Consider the following 18,004-nt stretch of genomic DNA (forward strand, 5'->3'; position numbering starts at 1 on the left):
CACTCTTATTAGAGTGCATGAGTAAACCCTTCCTTGGCTTTCTTTCTGTTGACCTGAGCTGAGGATACATAGGGAATGACTTTTCTGGCTGCCAGAATGAATAAACATTGGGTAAATACTGAGCTCTGTTACCTCCTGGCTGGGACAGCTCCTGCTGATGTGCTCAGGAACAGGCTGTCACTTGGTGCAGGTGGCTTGTGCCATCCCCTTTGTCCCCTTGGCACCTTGAATGTCCTGGGGCACTGGGAGAAGGTCACATGGAGTCAGAGCAGTCCTGACCCTGCTGAGATCAGGAGAAGGTGGAGCAGGGGTGACTTTTCTGCTCTTCACCAAAGGGCTTTTCTTCAGACATGCCTTTCCTTGCTGCCCTTCCAGCCTGGGATTCCCTTCCTCTTTCACTCCCAGCAAAGGCAAATGCTCAAAGCACATCTTTGATAGGGAACTGGGAAGAAAGATGTTGCAGGTCATCTCCTTCCAGTTAAATAGGATAATGGTGATAAGAAAGCCGGCAGAGAGTGCAGTAATTTCACTAATAACGTGCTGATTTGCATGATTAGGGGCATAATAGCCAGACACAGCAGTGTGTGTGTGCATCCAGCAGCTACTTATTGACAGCCAGGTGCTGCTGGTCCATCCACACCAACGTGAGACAGCAAAGGAAACAGGGGGGTCGTAAAAATAACAGCTTATTTATTTCTCTCTCGTTGTGTTCATTTGGGGAATTACTATGTGCTTTCCCCTCCAGCCTTGTTCAAACCACCCACATGGCTTTCAGAGGTTGGAGGTGGTTCAGGTTTTAAATAGCTGGGAAAGACGTGGGATCAACTGAAAAAAAAATGGGAACATCCAGGAGGTTCTTCTATTTTTTGCCCCTTAAATGCAGGTCGCTGCCGTGCTGCAACGCTCTCGGCACTTCAGATCTTGTAGCACAGCAAACAGCTCTTTAATTATTATTGTTTTTCCCCCAAACAAGCAATACTTGGTGTTAATTTGTAGCTGAGCGTGCCTGTGTTTATCCAACAATCTAAGCCAGGCGTATGAATGTGGTAAAGGCAATTCCATGCCCAGTCATGAATATTAATCATACAGTTCAATTAACAAGAGCTGAAATTCCATGACAGTTTAAAAGTAATGATTTAATTGAAAAGGCCTTCAGAAAGTACGTTTGCAAAATCATTTGAGCCAACAAATTCTGCAATACTTAAGCCATTTGTTGATTTTTGACTTGTGAATAATTAATGTTCTCATCCAGACTCCCCTCTCAGTACAAATATTCCTCTGGGACACGGCAGTATTTTCTAGCACATGAAAAGTCACATCATCTGTACTTCATCTTGGATCTCCACAGAAGATCACAACAGAAAATAATCATGTTAATCCTATTTGCTATTATTTTCATCACCTAAAAATGATTTACTTGCTGCCTGTCCAAAGTTGTTGGAGTTGTTTCCTTCACCAGTGCCACGTTTTTAGTGCTGCTTCCTTTTGAGGGGGGCTGAGGGGCCATGTACCTGCAAAGTGCTGCATCCTGAGGAGCTCCAAGACCTTGGAAGACAGAGTTGCCGTCGCTCCGGATGAAATCCAGGCTGGTTTTGTTCTATTAATTGAAGTCTGAGTCAGTGTTGGTTGTTGTTACATGCTCCCTTAGCATCTGCATCGGCTCCAAATCAATATTTGTGTCTTTAATCCCCACGTGTTGTCTCCCAAGAGCAGAGGTGGGATGTGTGTAGACTTTTGATGCTGAGCTCTGGTTTCGGTGGACGATGTGACCGTCCTGGCACGAAAAGGAGGCTGAGAGGAAAAGCCTCCTGACTTGTTGCATGACCACTAGGTGCCTCTTGGTCTTGTGTTTAAAGATTGTCACCATTTTTCACTTCCTGAGCTAAGGCTGCTCAGAAAAGCAGGGAGGGAAGGGCTGCCTGACTTGCAAAATGAGCGTCTCGAGCAAACAGCGCTGTGTGTCAGGCAGTCAGGGACTGTCACCTCTATCACTGCAGAAGTCCTGGTTGCCAGGTGAGTGGAAGTCACAGCACTCCTGTGTCATGTGCCTCACATGCTTTGTTCCTCTCCCCCTGAACTTGCTGGGTTGTTGGAGGAGCTGTTTTCCAGTGTTCTCTTGCCCTCTGAGGCCGTGCAGGAGGTAAATTCATTTTCACATTCACTGCAGGGACACGCGGCTCTTCAATCTGTTAATAAGCAGTTTTCTTTCTCACTCACTTTATATGCTGCTCAAAGAGATGTAAATCTAAACAAATACCAGTAATTAGTGGATGCACTTAACAAATCTGAATTGGATTCCATGACCCAGTTGAGCAACAGACCCTCTGACAGAAGAGCCACCACCTGCCTGAGAGGAATCTGTCAAACTCCTCTAATTTTTTTGATATTTATTCATTAGGGTGGTGAGCAGCGACAGAGGAACTGCCATCTGCCTAACCTGGATCACTACTATCCATCAATTTTCAGGGACAGGTCTTTCTCCATGTCTTATTTCCTTGTTCCACTACCTGTGGAACCACAAGGACCTCTCAGCTATAGAGTCTTGCCCTGCACTGGGGGAAATGTTAGTTAGGGCATGATAATGAGAATAGAATAGACAACCATCCAGCTGGACTGATGGAGGACCTGGTGATGATCATCAGCTGAAACTGTGGGAAGTGGTGGAGTCACCATCCCTGGAAGTGTTCAAAAACTGAGCACATGTGGCACTTGGGGACCTTAGAGGTGTTCAGTCACAGGCTGGACTTGATCTTGGAGACCTTTTCCAACCTTAGTGATTCTGTGATGGTGGGAAGCTTTGTTCTGCTCCCAGCTCTGCTGCATGAGTAGAAGGAAGCTCTTTGTTTCTATTAGCAATGAAATGACAAAGAAACCCAGGTTATTCTGTGCTGGTGGGGAGAAGGGGTGAGCAGGCCATGTTTGCTGTGTCTCAGGGCTGGGTGTGAGAGGGTGGAGAGTTTGACTTGCCCTTGTTGCTCACGTGGGGTGGGCACTGTGTCTGTTCTTCTCCCCAGTACGGCGACTACGATCCCAACGTCCACAAGAGAGGCTTCCTGGCACAGGAGGAATTGCTTCCCAAGCGGGTAAGGAGCTCAGCAGAGTTGGGGAGTTGGTGTTCAAGCTGTCCTGAGGTTGGACATGCTGCTGGGACCTGTCTTGGTATTTCTGGCTTTCTTGCTGAGCCAGGAGCAGCACTGTGACCTGGTCTCTGTCTCCTGCCTATCCCAGGTAATCAACCTGTACCAGATGACTCCAGAGATGTGGGAGGAAAGGATAACAGCCTGGTACGCAGAGCACCGGGGCAGAGCGAGGTGAGCCTGTGCTGCTGGGCTGGGTCAGGGCCAGCTCCCTCCCCTGGAGAGTCACCAGGCTTTGGGGAGCTTGGGCAGGCACTGGAAGAGCTCTGCCAGCAGGTTAATCTCAGCACATCTCTGCAGCAGCCTCGGGAAGAGCTCAAAGCTTTTGTTGATGGCTCTGCTTGTGCCCTGCTGTCCCCTGGTCACTGTCGGGGCCCTCAGGAGGATTTAGGAATGATGCAAAGTAAGGACTCACCTGCATCAGGAATCAGGGGTCTTCTGGGGCTGGGAGAAGAAATAGGGATTCAAACTATATGGCTGCCTCAGGTGGAAAAATACTCCTTTTGGGAGATAAACCTAAAGCCATGGATCTGAAACAGTGGCATCCCAGCCAGGGATTTCCTATTTATGCTGAAGGGATTGGGAGGTGAACAAAGCCAGGCCTGGAGTGCTACATCTCAGCAGCCACTCAGATGCTGGCAACTGCAGAGTGGGATTTGCTCTTGGACTTTATTGATCCTGCCAGCAAAGACAGGATTGACCTGTGTGATAGAGACAGTCCAAGCTTTAAAGCCTGGTGAGTGCTTAGGATCAGCAGGAGCAGCCATGTCCCTCTCTGATCCTCCCAAACACTGTTCCTGCCTGACAGAGATGAAGCTGAAATGGAGTATCTGAAGATAGCCCAGGACCTGGAGATGTATGGTGTGAACTACTTCGCCATCAGGGTGAGTTGAGTGGGTTGGGGGTTCTGTTTTCCTGCCAGGGGAATCTCTATATCCTGGAGAACCAGGAGAGCTGGGAGGTGGCATTTGGGGACCCCAGCTGTGCTGAGGGGAGGCAGCAGCTCCTGGTACCCAGTGCTGGGTCACTGCTCAGGGCTGGCTGAGGAGAAAACAACAGTTCATGTCTGACCCTCCCCGTAATTTCTGTGCTTTCCTTTCCTCCTGCAGAATAAAAAGGGCACAGAGCTGCTCCTTGGAGTTGATGCCTTGGGTCTTCACATTTATGACCCGGACAACAGGTTGACCCCTAAAATCTCCTTCCCGTGGAACGAGATCCGGAATATCTCCTACAGTGATAAAGAGGTATGGATGTGTCTCACCTCCTCCCTGAGATTAGTAAGAACACAACTGGGATTTAAAATTATTTCTCTTGGCTTCTGTCTCTGCTGTGCTTGCTCTCACCAGCTTAGCTAAGGGCAGCTCAACTCCTCCAGTTGAAACCTTAATCCAAGCCTTCCTGAAACTGTGCGGGAGTGGGCGTGCAAGGGGGTCACTGGGGAGCTGGTTCTTCTCTTTGGTTTCAAACCTTCTATGTAATAATCTTTTCAAAAACCCAAAATTGCTGTTGATGTGCTTAGCCCAAATACCAGAGTTCAGAAGTTAAAATCTCTTCTTTACTGCATATATTATGGAATTTATTACTGTGGCTATATTCTGTATTATGGAATACAGGGAGATGTATTCCTGGGGAGAAGAGCTCTTGCCATCTCATTACATCATCTTGGGTTTCAGGCTGCTGGGCTTGGCATAGCAGCTGGAATCTTTTTAGGAAGTTGAGCAATTTAAGCCTGCTGTTGGATAGTTATTTTTTAAATCCAGAGTCTAAATATGAGTCTTTGGGATTGTTGGCCCCCAAACCTAATTGAGAACAGAAGTGCAGTTGGCTGAGGAGATGGGACTGAGCAGCTCCATTGTAAGTCTGAGAGAACTGCTCAAAGAAACCAGCTGCCTTCATGGTAAGGAAGAGAATTAACTTCTTAATTAAAAATGGTTTTCTAATCTAAACGTGATATTGATCAGGGGAGCAGCTAAAGGTTTCTCATCAGCTGCGTTTATTGCATGTCTTGTGAAGTTTTATAAGCAGTAAATCCGTGCTGGAATTGTCTCCACTTGCTTTACCCCTTAAAGAGCTTCAAGACTCTGCAAAAAGCACAGCACTGAGTGACTTCAGAGCTTCCCTGCCTGTGACAGTGCAGTGGGAGCTCCCCAGAATCCAGGGACTGACCCCTCCATGAACAAGCCTTGCCACAGGAAGGTAGCAGAGCTCTCTCCAGGGGAAGGACGGATCCTTTCCATCAGCTCAATCATCTGTGTAATCAGGTGCCCATGAGCAGGCCTGACCTGATACAAACAGGGCCAATAGCTGGGGACAGCAGCTCTGCTGACACCACACTGGGGGTTATCCCTCCTAACAAAGACTGACTGTTCACACGGAGCTGAAACTCCTCTCCCAGCACATTCCTGCTGCTGCTCTCAGTGACTGCTGGGGGCTCTGCTGGAGCCCAAATCCAGGGATGTTCATGCACGTCTGCTTTTGTGAAAGTCTTAAAAGATTGGCTCTTAAACTGCCAGAGCGAGACAGTGGCAGGGCAGGGCCCTTTGCAAGCAGGGCCGTGCATTGACAGATCTCCCACTCTAATGGACACACTCTGTCTGCTCCAGCTCCTCAGCCCGTTATTTCTGTAGCGTGTGGGGGAGTGATGGAATATGTGCATGTCTCCTAAAAAATGCCATCTTGCAGAGCACTCCATCTCTTCAAGTACCCTTTTGATAGTGCAGAGCCTTCTCTCCATCCAAGGGCTGCATTACCAAAGCCCTTGAGGGACTTGTGCCACCACCGGCCTCTCAAGAGAGCTGCTGTGGGAGAGCTTTGGAGAGGGTGAGGCCAGGCCATGGGTAGAGCTGGTTGGTTGGCACATGGACTGTAAATACAGGTTAGAGCCAGGGAATAACAGCTTGAAATGTGGGGATGTCTTAGGACACAGCTGAGTTCTGGAGAAGAAAATACATGGAAAATTCTTCTGGGGAGCTCTTGTGAGTGGAGGTGTCAGTGGGAGGGGCAGCAGCTCCTCGCTGTGTTCCTGATGCAGCTCTCCTGCCCTTTTAACTCCCTGACAGGAGAGTGCAGCCAGGTGGGAGTCGGGCTCTTCTCCCAGATAACAAGCGACAGGATGAGATAAAACAGCCTCAAGTTGTTCCAGGGAAGGTTTAAGTTGGTTGTTAGGGAAAATGTCTTCATTAAAGTGAAGAGCTGGCAAACCCTGGCCCAGACTGCCAAGGCAAGTTGTGGGTGTGGCCCCTGGGGACACTGTTTGAGGGTGAACATGGTGCTGTTGGGTTCACACTTGAATTTTATGACTTGGGGGGCTTTTCCAACCTTAATGATTCTGTGGTTCCAGCTGAGCTGGTTCTTCCTCCCTTTGGAGGAAGTTCCTGAGTTCCTGCTGTGGTTTCTGTGTTCCCCACAGCTCCCAGGAGAGCAGCACCTTGCCTGGGGAGGTGCTGAACTGAACCCCCACCTCTGCAGTGTTCTCTGCAGAGGACACCAGCTCCTGTGGCCCCCATGTTTTCCTGGCAGGAGGAACAGTTGTCTCCTTGGCTGCTTTTGATGCGAGTCCTCTTGCTTGGCTCAGAGCCATGGGGCCGGCTCTGAGCCGTGTGTCTGACCCTGCTGACCTGCTCTGAGCCAGAGCTTTCAGGAAGAATTTTATAGCTGCGTTTTTATTAAATGCACCACTCTCTGATAACTCTCTCCCTCTTTATTTTTTCCTTTTCAGTTTACGATTAAGCCATTGGACAAAAAGATTGATGTTTTTAAATTCAATTCATCAAAGCTGCGTGTGAATAAGCTGGTAAGTGCACAGACAGTCTTTTTTTACTGCCTGCAGCAGTGGGTTCTGCAGAGAGTGTGAGACAAGCTTTTGGGGCTTTTCCTTTGAGAGGGAGCTGCTGCTGTGTGCTTGTGGTGGGGTGTAGATGTTACTGCTCACTGAAGGAGGGAAGGGGGAGACTCGAGACAAGCTGCTCCACAGAACCTCTTCCCTCCCCTGTTTTTCTGCTCCCTTTTGGAGCTCTTGGCTTTCAGCTGACCTAAATAGTGGAAGCACTTGGTAAATACAACTCCCAGCTTTGCTCAGTTCCTCCTTCTTCCCATGTGGATCTTTCCCATTCTGCCCTGTGTCGTAGCTTTCCCTGTTTTGGGAGGCACCTTTACCAGAGTCCTGGCTTTTCCCCCTCTGGGGACACTCTCCTTGGGCAAGAATGGGCTGCATTTAGCTGTCCATGTTGGAGACCAGCTTTAGCTGATGCTCTGGATTTGGATCCGTTGTTAGGTTGCACAGGGACCTTTGGTGTCCTGGTTGTTGGCTGTGCTTTGTGTTCCATAGGAAATGGGGTGTCTTCATTCCCTGCATCATCAGGTTCACAGTGCTGAAATCTTCAGAGAAGTCATTTGTGACCTGGGCTGTGGCTGCCCCATCCCTGGAAGTGTTCCAGGCCAGGTTGGACCAGGCTTGGAGCAGCCTGGGATAGTGGAAGCTGTCCCTGCCCATGGCAGGGGGTGGCACTGGATGATCTTGAAGGTCTCTTCCAACACAAACCTCTCCATGACTCTGTGATTTCATGAAATGGAAGAAGCACATGTAAATCAGTCCTTTAGAAAAGAATCCAAATTTAGAACCCTGCTTTTATTGCCAAAAAAATCTTTTCGCTCCTCTGTGTGCCCACCTTGTGCTAACCCTCCTCTAGCACTGCCACCTCCCTGGTCCTTACCAGAGAGAGAACCACACTGGGGCTCAAATCCCTTCAGCAAACGTATCTGGAGATGCCCAAACAAGTTTTTGATAAGCCTTCTGTTTCTCTGAGTGGAAAGTGGTTTTCCTTTTTTTTTCTTTTAATTTATTTTTTAATCTCAGCACCTAAAACATGCACTGGGGAGAAGGTGCAAGTTCATCTTGAGCCTACAGAAAGGGGACAATGAGAAGCAGGGAACTGGGCAGAGCTGTAGAAATTTTTATTTCATTATTTGGCCTCTTGCCTTTTTAGGGTGGGTGTAAAACAGCACCCGTGCTGTGCTGGAGGCACAGAAAATTGGTCTCTGCAATGAGCTGCTATACCCAGGAGCTGGTGTTTGGTGTGGGACCTGGCTCCCTGCCCCTCCTACAGCTGTGAGAGCTCGCAGGGTTGGAGCTCAGTGGGTGGAAGCACTAACAAGCACCAAATCAAAGCAATTCTAGTGTTTTTGTGTGTCAAGAATACAAACCACCTCACTGCCATCACGCGTACAGCTGTTTCTCTCCGCTCTTCACCCCTGACTGGAACAGATTCTTCAGCTGTGCATTGGGAACCACGACCTCTTCATGAGGAGGAGGAAGGCAGACTCGCTGGAGGTGCAGCAGATGAAAGCACAGGCCAGGGAGGAGAAGGCCAGGAAGCAGGTGAGCCGCATGTCCCATAAGCAGTGAGCCAAAATCAGAAATGCAGATGGGCTTGGAAAGGACAGGTCTCTGGAAAGACGTCAGAGCAGCTTTGAGGGAAGGTCCAGCTGAACGTTTTTTAGTAGCCTGCTCCCAGCTCTCCAGTCATCTAGCTTGGCTCTGCAGTTGGTGGCAGCCTGAGTGCAGCCCCCAATTTGGGAACAAAACTGAGAGGACAGCAGGGAAGAGCTGCCCTGGGTGTCTGCAAGTGCGTGGTAAGATGTGTGGTGGGACGGTTGATAAACCAGGGGCTGTGAGGGGGAGCTGTGCTCTGCCATAGCTCTTTGCCTCATTTCTAATTGCAGGGTGATGGAATGCACGCTGACATTCCTGGCTGTGCAGCCTGGAATGCTAATTCCACGCTGGCCTCTCTCCGTGCCGTGGGTCAGCCCGGGCGGCCGGCACGGCGCGGCGGAGGCAGCGGCGTGGAGCCCACGAGCAGAGATCAGCAAATTGAATTGTATGAATCATTGTTTTCTGCTCGTAGACCTTTTCTACTCACTGAAACCCACACAGCTAATCTGAGCACTGGTGCTTGGAATATAAATGGCCCTTTGGCAGGGAAGCCACTAGAGAGAAGCAGGAGAAGCCAGAACAGTTGCTGCACCCAGCAGGGGCTTGTGCTCGTGGGTCTGGGTGTTTCTGGGTTTGAGTGTGGCCAGAGAGGTGTTTGTGTGGGGTGGAGGTGCTCAGCTGGCCTGGAAATGGTTGAGCACATGGTTTGTCCTTCAGGCACCTCTCTCAGTCCTTGTGTGGTGCTGAGGTGCTCAGCTGCGCTGTAGGTAGGACATGACTTGTTCTTCAGGCCCCTCTTGGTGTTTGTGTGATGCTGAGGTGCTCAGCTGTCCAGGAAATGGGGTGTGACTTGTGCTTCATGCACCTCCCAAGGTGCTTGTGTGGTATTGAGGTGCTCAGCTGGGCTGGAGGTGGGATGTGACTTGTCCTTCAGGCACCCCCTGAAGCAGTTTTCCCTCTGAGGGGTCTGGACTTGAGTCACCACAAGCTCCACTGGGGAAGAGGGAGGGACTTTGTGCTTCCCACAGGAATTCCTCTGGTCAGTAAGGAGTTGGCACTATAGAACCAATTAGATTGGAAAAGCACTCTGAGGCCTCCAACCATCAGCCCCCCACCACCATGTTCACTAAGCCATGTCCTTAGTGGAGCAGAAGGTCCTCGGAAGGAGCAGCGCGGTGTCCGAGTGCTGACAGCCTCAGGCATTGGAATGGGCTGCCCAGGGAAATGGTGAAATCACCATCCCTGCAAGAGTCCAAAAGTGATGTGGCACTTCAGGATATGGTTTTGTGGTGTTCACAGTGGTGCTGGGATAATGGTTGGGCTTGGGCTTAGAGGGCTTTTCCAACCTTAGCGATTCCATGAATCTTTAAGTTTTACAATCTGTGAGTTTTTGATGTGTTTGGATAACCCCACATCCAAGATCCTGTGCTTATTTGAGCTGCTGGAAGAGGTGAGGGCTCTGGGAGGGAGCAGTGGCTTACAGCTTCACGTGAGCTCCCAAATCCAGAGCACTTGGGCTCCATGGGAAAGGTCAGGCTCCTGTGTGGGCTGGCTGCCCTGTCCTGAGTGAGCCACTTTGCTGTCTGCTCTGCTCCCTGCTTCCCAGCATCCACAGTCGTTAACTGGTATCAGATGGTCCTTTTAGATCAGGAATTCTTGTTAATGGAAGTCCTGAGCGGGATGCAGATCATAATGATAATTAATGAGGGGAACCTTTAATAGAAGGAAGCAGAACGGTTGGAACAGTGGGCGTCCCGCTTTCAGAGCACAGCTGGTGTCCAAGGAGCAGAGAAATGTGGCTTGTCTCACTTCCTTCCCTTATTAAACCCAGCAGGTCTCCTGTCCTGGCTGCAGCGTGGATATTTATAATGCCCCATCCCTGTGGGATTGGCGGGATTAAACTCAGTGTGTTAATTAGCCCAATGGCTCCCTTGGGCTCTTGGCTAGTGAAGAGGCAGTCCCTGGGCACAGCAACGCTCCCAGCATCTGGGAAGAGCTGGCAGATCCTGGTGGCTTGGATCTTACCCTCCTGGAGAAGCATTGCTGTTCTCTGCAAACAGAGAGGGTTTGTTGTATCCAGGAATTGCCAGAGCTGGTTGCACTCTGTGTGACCTCCCTCTGAACTAATGGAAGTGAAGGTTCCAGGATGCTGGGTTGGATATCTGATCAAAAGGAGCAGCTATCCTTGTCCTTCAGCCTCCTGCCACGTGCTGCAGTGTTTGGGGGATGCCCTCAGACTGTCCTTAAGCCCAGTCCTGCTGTAAGAAACTCCAGAGAGTTAAAATGGAGATCTTGAGACCCACTTGTCCTGGTCTGCCCTGTGACTCAGCCTAGGAGGGCACTGTCTGGGGACATCATCCTGCAGGCAGCTCCTGTGGCCATGCTGTGAGTGACAGCCTGAGCAGAGGATGGCAATTGTCTCAGGACTGGCACTTCTCAAGGGACCATCAGCCTGCCCAGGGCAGTGGTGGAACCACCATCCCTGGAAGGGTTAAAAGAATGTGTGGATGTGGCACTTGGGGACATGGGTTAGGGGTGGCCTTGGCTGTGCTGGAGGAACAGTTGGACTTGATGATCTCGGAGGTCTTTTCCAACCTAAGTGATCCCATGATTCTGTTCTTTGATCGTGTCAGCCCAGCCCAGGGATGTTCTGTCACTAAGCAGAGAGGAGGCAGCGGTGCTCTGACCTCACCTGTGACTCTTTCTCATCCATGGAGAACCTGCCTTATGTGTGTTTTTGTCCTCGCTTTCCCCAATCCCTTTTCCCAGATGGAACGACAGTGCCTGGCACGAGAGAAGCAAATGAGAGAAGAGGCTGAGAGGACCAGGGATGAACTGGAGAGGAGGCTGATGCAGCTGAAGGAGGAGGCAACGATGGCCAACGAGGCTCTGGTAGGTCTCTGGGAGGCCGTTTCCCGCGCACTGCAGCTGCTCCTCACTCTTTCCACTGTGGAAGCGTTTTTGGAAGCGCTCTATGACTGCCCTAAGACTGCTCCCAAAGTGCTGCCAGTGGCCAGTGAGCAGCAGGCTGGATGGAGCTATTTCATCCTGCTGGGCTGCTTGGGAAGAACACAAAGAGGATGATTTGGGACAGAGCCTGGGCACATCCCAGCCTTGGCGGCAGACGGCTGCAGGCTTTCACGGAAGGGAGGGATTCTATGGAGCATGTCGGAGCGAGCAGCTTGGGGCCCTGCTCCGGGGGCTGTGGGCACATTTGGGGAGGCATTGGCTGTGCCTAATGGCTTTGTGTCCCGGAATTGTCAGATGAGGTCGGAGGAGACGGCGGATTTGCTGGCGGAGAAGGCGCAGATCACAGAGGAGGAGGCCAAGCTCCTGGCTCAGAAGGCGGCCGAGGCCGAGCAGGAGATGCAGCGCATCAAGGCCACGGCCATCCGGACCGAGGAGGAGAAGAGGCTGATGGAGCAGAAGGTGCTGGAGGCAGAGATGTTGGCACTGAAAATGGCCGAGGAGTCGGAGAGGAGGTCAGAGGGTACAACCTTGCAGCTGCTTCTGCTCTGCTTCCCACCCCTTTCAAGTTATCCCTCTGAGTTATCCTCCCTCAGCTTCCTACGTGTGTCCAAATGACCAGATGGCCCTTTGGCTCAGCTGGTTTCCCTCTCCAAAAGCCAGCTCTGCTTTTGGGTGCTTTGTGCAACCCTCCCCTGCATTCCCTGAAGTATTTAACACCGTTAATAACACTTGGGGGTTGTTGTTCCTCTGGATGGTAGATCTGCATTCCCTGTTCCCTCCTTACTCCTCTACTTACATCTCAATTGTTCAGTTCTCCTTTCCAGCCATGAGTTCTGTTCCAGGTTAGCCTTGAACAGAGACTTTGCTCCTTGTTAAAACTGATGTTTTCACCCTCCTGATACCCAAGCCCTGGTCCCACAGTGAATGTGGCAGCAAGCAAGTAAAAGATCAGCCTTGTTTCCTTCCAGCTGATTACCCCTCCCTGTGTGAGAGCCTGCTGGGTGTCAGCCCTTCTGCTCAGATGAACTCACCCTTCTCCATCTCTTCTTGCCTGTTCCACACTGTGGTCCTGCTTCTCCATCCTCTCCTTCCTTCTGGCTCCAGTCTGATATTTGCTGTTTGCTGTTGGTCTTTGCAGGGCAAAGGAGGCTGATCAGCTCAAGCAGGACCTGCAGGAGGCTCGTGAGTCGGAACGCAGGGCGAAGCAGAAGCTCTTGGAGATCACCAGCAAGTCTTCCTACACAGTAAGAGAGATCTGTGTTGTAATTCCCAGTTCCCTGCCCTCCTGTGTAGCCTGGAGCAGCCTCCTTCTCCATCCCAGCCATGGAAGAGGGCTGAGCTGTCTCATTGCTGCTCAGAAATCCTGAGCAGTGCTGAGCAGAGCTTGCCCTTTTCATCCCTGCATCTCATCCAGCAGAACTCCACTATGCTCTTTTTTTTTTTCCACCCACCTCTTGCTACCAGAGCAAAGGAGCTGCTGGTGAAATTAAAGCAGCAAATTTTAAACCAATTTAGCAGCCATGTCAGAGCCACTTTGCCAGCACGTGTGGAGTGCAGCAGCTTAGTAATAACCTTTAAAATAGGGTTAAAGATGTCATTTTTCTTGTTAGGCGGGATAAACACTGTTCAGAAACTGTAAATTCATTCTTTGGGCATAAACTGGGCCTTTATGTGCTGGAAAAAAGCTTACTTGAAGGGAGATTATTCCATAATTGTCCATTAAGAGGATTTCACACCTTCCTCTGAAGCATCTGGTCCTGGTTCCTGCTGGACACTGAAAAGCCAGACTAGATGACCATTGCTCTGTCTTGCCTGGCAGTTCTTTTCCTGTGCTTCCCTAATTGTGCCTGCAAACCCCATCAGGTGCCCCTATCCCTGCAGCTCTCACCTGTTCCTTCCTGGCCTGGGGGAAGGGGAAGAGCGTCAGGAACAGGTTTGATGTGGGAGTTATGGACATGCCAGCACCGAGGTTTGAATTTGTACCTGCAGGCTCCTTCCCCCTTTCTCTGGAAACTTTATAGGAGCAGATTGGAGGGGGGTTGAGATGAAGCAACTTTTCATCCCGATTCCCTGGAGTTCACTGCAAGAATATTTGGAAGCTCTTAAAAATAACAGTGATGGAAAATAATCAGGTGCTCTCAGTTCTGGGACACTCAGTCAAGTGAGTGTTGGATAAAGCCCAGTTTTGGAGTGCTCCTTCTTTTACAAGTCACTAGAATTCTGGGATGCTCCAGCTCCTTAATTCTGGCTTTAACTTGTGTGCAGGGAGACATGTGTCCTCACTGGAACTCTACTGTGTGGCTACAGCAGCCAGTGTGGAATTTGGGCAGCTCTTCCACATCCATATTCCCTTGTGTTGCCATGTCCATCCTTAGTGGAAGCAGCAGAGCCCCAGCTCAAAGCCCTTGTACTGAAATCCCTGTGCAGGGGAGCAGCTGGATGGTTCTGCTCTCTGTTCCCGAGGAATGAGAGCTTCATTAGGGGAATGTTGTGGAATTGTGTGGAGCTCAGCTCCACCCCTCCAGCTGCATCTGCCTGGAGGCAGAGCTGCCACTTCCAGGCACATGGGGCTGTGTCCTCTGCCTTCCCCAAAGAGCCCTGGCCTTCTGGACACGGTTACCAGTGCCTGGTGGGAAGGGAAATGCTTCTTTCCTCCCCATTTCGGTGGCAGGGTCCCCTCAGGCAGCTGCTGCTCCTCCTGCCCTTCTCCCTGCCCTGGGATGAGGGCTGTGCTGCACAGACATGGTCACACCATGGAGGCTGCTGTTTCCCAAGGTCAGGAGGAGGCTGGTGTGACTGGAATGTTCATACCCAGGTGAAAAAGGTGCTGGGCTCTTCCATCCTCTGTTACACTTCCATGGATTGCCAGCACATGGAAAAAAAAAACCTGAAAGCTGGTTTTGGGAGACTTGAGTTCTTCAGCTCTGATGAAAGGGGCAGGATTCCAGCTTTTCTCTTCCTGAATGAGGGTGTAACATTGGGCTTGCTCTTTTCTATGGTCCCAGACCTGTGCTGTGTTGTCCCCTGACACTGGGAGCTCAGCAGGACTTCACAAGGGCAAGAGAGGAAAGAGGGAGTGGATGGATGTAGAATCATTTAGGTTGAAAAAGTCCCTTAAGAGATCGAGTCCAATCCCTGACCTAACTCTGTGCTGCAGAAAAGGCAAAAGAAGCAGTTAAATACATATATTTTTCAACTTTCCAGTCTCCAGTCCTGGTTCTTTAAAGCTTATTTCAGTGTCTTTTTAGTCCTTGAAGCCCAGGCTGCTTTTATGATGTCACTGCTAGAGAAGTGAGATGTGGATCTGAGTCTCAGGCTGTCAGGGCTTGGAGAACAGCTCATTCCTTACGGACCTGTCCGCAGCTCTTTGCCTCCCTCAGTGCCCTTCAGGTGCCAGATAAAGTCAATCACCTCCTCTCTGATCCTGTGGGAGCTGTAAGTGGCTGGTTTGGGCTTGCCCAAATTCCTGAGCAGCAAAATAAAGGCAGTGGCAGCACCAGGAGGAGTTTTCTCTGCAGGGGAAACCTCCTGACCTGCTCTGTGCTCCCTACGGGTCCCTCTGTCTCGCTCTGTATTCCAGAGGGATCCAAGGGATGACTGCTGCCTCTGTTAATGGCAGGAAATTGCTGTGATGCAGGAACAGGGCTGTGCAGTTTGTTCCAGGTGAGGAAACACATATGGAAAAAGCTCCCTGTCCCTTTTATCACCCCGTGGCCCTGGATTAGAAATAACAGCAGCTGCTGCAAGAGCTGCCCAGGATTATTGCAAATGGCAGGGAATGTGCAACAGGAATTCTGCCCCTCTGCCCTGCTCAGGTGAGACCCCACCTGCAGAGCTGCCTCCAGATCTGGGATCCCAGCACAGGAAGGACCTGGAGCTGCTGGAGGGAGCTCCTCTGCTCTGGTGCCAGGCTGGGAGAGCTGGGGGTGCTCACCTGGAGAGGAGAAGGCTCCAGGGACACCTCAGAGCCCCTTCCAGGGCCTAAAGGGGCTCCAGGAGAGCTGGAGAGGGACTGGGGACAAGGGATGGACAGGACACAGGGAATGGCTCCCAGTGCCAGAGGGCAGGGATGGATGGGATATTGGGCAGGAATTGTTCCCTGGCAGGGTGGGCAGGCCCTGGCACAGGGTGCCCAGAGCAGCTGGGGCTGCCCCTGGATCCCTGGCAGTGCCCAAGGCCAGGCTGGACATTGGGGCTTGGAGCAGCCTGGGAGAGGTGTCCCTGCCATGGCAGGAGTGGCACTGGATGGGATTTAAGGTCCCTTCCCACCCAAACCATTCCATGATTCTGTTATATGCTTTGCTCCAGATACCAAGCCCATGCCTTTGAGAGCCCTGTACCTTATCACTCTTTGCTTTTTCCATACTTTTCCTCACTCCTGCTGCTCTCTGACTTCTCCACCGATTTTTCCCTTGCTCCGTGGCAGAGCAGTGCCAAGGGATGAGAAGGAAGTAGTGGCTGTAGCAACCCTGATAAATTGGCTCAGGCCTTAATGGCTGCAGCAACTGAAATTCCTGCTCAAGTGTTACTGCTGCTGTTGGGGGTTTTAAAAACAAAACCCAACAAAGCTTGTTCTGAAAAAAAACAAGGTAAAGGTTGTTTGAAGGCCAGCAGGCTGGCTTGGAGGGATGGGAGAACCTCACATGGGAAGGGCTTTGGGAATGCCTGTGTGCCTTACAGGGAAGGGACTTGAATGTCAATGGGATGCAAGTATTTAAATCAGTTAAGTGCTTTGGCAGACCTGTCCCCTTTCCTTCGAGACTGGAATTTAGGTACTGAGCTGTCCCTTCCAGCGCCTGCTCCAGAATTAATGCGGCTTTGTTCCGTGCTGGCAGCAAAGGGGGAGGAAGGAGTTGGGTTTCCTTGTCTTGTGGGTCTTAACTCACCTGGAAGGCTCCAGCCAGGCCAGGTGCAGTTTGAGGTACCCCTTGTTTATGCTTGTACGAGGTGTTTGTGTTCCAGCTTCGCCGGTCGATGAAATGTTGTCCCTCTCAGATTTGTCCGAGCTGGGAAGGAGCCCTGGCTGTTTGTGAATTCCAGGCTGGTGGTGAGGGAAGAGGCAGGTTATTGTGCAGAGTAAATCTGTCAACCCAGTGTTTGCAGGTCTTGCTGAAGAGGAGCTAGCTGAAAACAGTGCCTGGAGTTTCCCAAATACGAGAAATGAGGGAAAGAAAGAGCCAGTGGAAGCTCAAACTCTTGTTTGTTAGATCAGGTACCCAGCAGTGCATTTCTAGCTTTGGGCACATTGTTTTCCTTACAGGAATCCCTTAAAGCAAGAAGGAGCATCCAGGAGGGAGGTGGGGGATTTTTGGGATGCTGGGCTGGATTTCTCATATCCCAAAGCAGGGCTGGCAGCAGTTGTGACTCAGCCCCATCTGATACCGCTGTGCCACCCTTGACGTGTGCCCTGTTTGCCACCTCATCCCGCGTGCTGCAGGAGTAGAGCCATGACTCCAGCAGGCTTTTCCTCTCCTCCTAATGAGCCCATTTGTTAGAGGTGTGACAGAATTTTTGACTGAGAGGAAGAAGGGTCATTTTTTAGGAGAAGATAAAATCTGAGGGCCTGGCGGTGTGTGTCACTGGGGGATAGCAAAGCATTTTGCAGGAGGAAGAAAGTCCCAAATCCTTGCTGAGGTGTTTCAGGAGTCATTTGCTGTGTTATCTCCATTTCCAGCTGAATCTAGAAGTGGTTTCTAAACCTTTGGAGCTGTAAATTACTGAGTAGATAATATACCGGTGCATCTCCATGGGCCTTGCTGGAATGGCATCCCTGGGGTCACACTGGTCTTTGCTCAGGCTTTGGGGAGCTGTGGAATGCAGCACTCTGCTGTCACACGGGGTCTTACATTGTCCCTGCTCACAGCTTGAACTTTATAAACCTGATTGAATGTTAAATAGCGGAGAGATGGCTCCCAAAAGGCAGCTTCTGTCCAACTTAAAGGGACACAGCAGTGATAAAGCCTTGATTTTACCAAGTTTTGGCAATAGATTTTGAAGGCAGGTGTTGTTTTGTCTCCTCTTTAGGGCTGCAAAGAGTCCTGGAGGAGCAATGGCTTTGAATTGAGGAGCAAATTGTGAATGGAGGAAGGGGGTCTCCAGGCTGATCTGGTGCTCAGGACTCTGGGCTCAAGTGTTGCTCTGATTTTATGTCAGCATTGGAGAACATTCGCTGTAGTGACACTTGTGATTAATTTGTACTCTCTCTTCGGCAGTCCATGAACTCGAGTACCACAGCACTGCCCACTGACCTGCCAAGCTTCAACCTCATCAGTGAGAGCCTCTCCTTCGACTTCAAGGATACAGACATGAAGAGGCTGTCCATGGAAATCGAGAAGGAGAAGTACGTGGCACGCGTCCAGTCCGGGCTGGGCTGGCATTTCTGCTGGACATGAGCCAGGAGTGGCCAGGAAGGCCAAGGGCAGTGGGGCTGTCCCAGCCCTGGGGGCAGCAGGAGCAGGGCAGGGCC

General features: G+C 50.8%; 1 protein-coding gene across 7 annotated transcripts in view; it reads left to right on the top strand.

Annotated features, from left to right (window-relative positions):
* Positions 1-18,004, top strand: part of NF2 (neurofibromin 2) — a 46,143-nt gene that overhangs the window by 16,180 nt on the left and 11,959 nt on the right. For 4 of the 7 annotated variants that reach the window (XM_015644175.2, XM_015644177.1, XM_033518137.1 and 1 more), the window contains exons 5-14: positions 3,015-3,083; positions 3,229-3,311; positions 3,946-4,021; positions 4,247-4,381; positions 6,856-6,930; positions 8,401-8,514; positions 11,338-11,460; positions 11,833-12,050; positions 12,677-12,782; positions 17,751-17,878. In XM_015644175.2, the coding sequence (XP_015499661.1) occupies positions 3,015-3,083; positions 3,229-3,311; positions 3,946-4,021; positions 4,247-4,381; positions 6,856-6,930; positions 8,401-8,514; positions 11,338-11,460; positions 11,833-12,050; positions 12,677-12,782; positions 17,751-17,878 (1,127 nt within the window). Of the gene's footprint in view, positions 1-3,014; positions 3,084-3,228; positions 3,312-3,945; positions 4,022-4,246; positions 4,382-6,855; positions 6,931-8,400; positions 8,515-11,337; positions 11,461-11,832; positions 12,051-12,676; positions 12,783-17,747; positions 17,879-18,004 lie in introns of all 7 variants that reach the window. The other 3 variants (XM_015644174.3, XM_033518136.1, XM_033518134.1) reach the window with 1 other exon arrangement.

This window comes from Parus major, chromosome 15 (assembly GCF_001522545.3).
Source record: "Parus major isolate Abel chromosome 15, Parus_major1.1, whole genome shotgun sequence".
In the NCBI taxonomy this organism is placed as follows: Eukaryota; Metazoa; Chordata; class Aves; order Passeriformes; family Paridae; genus Parus; species Parus major.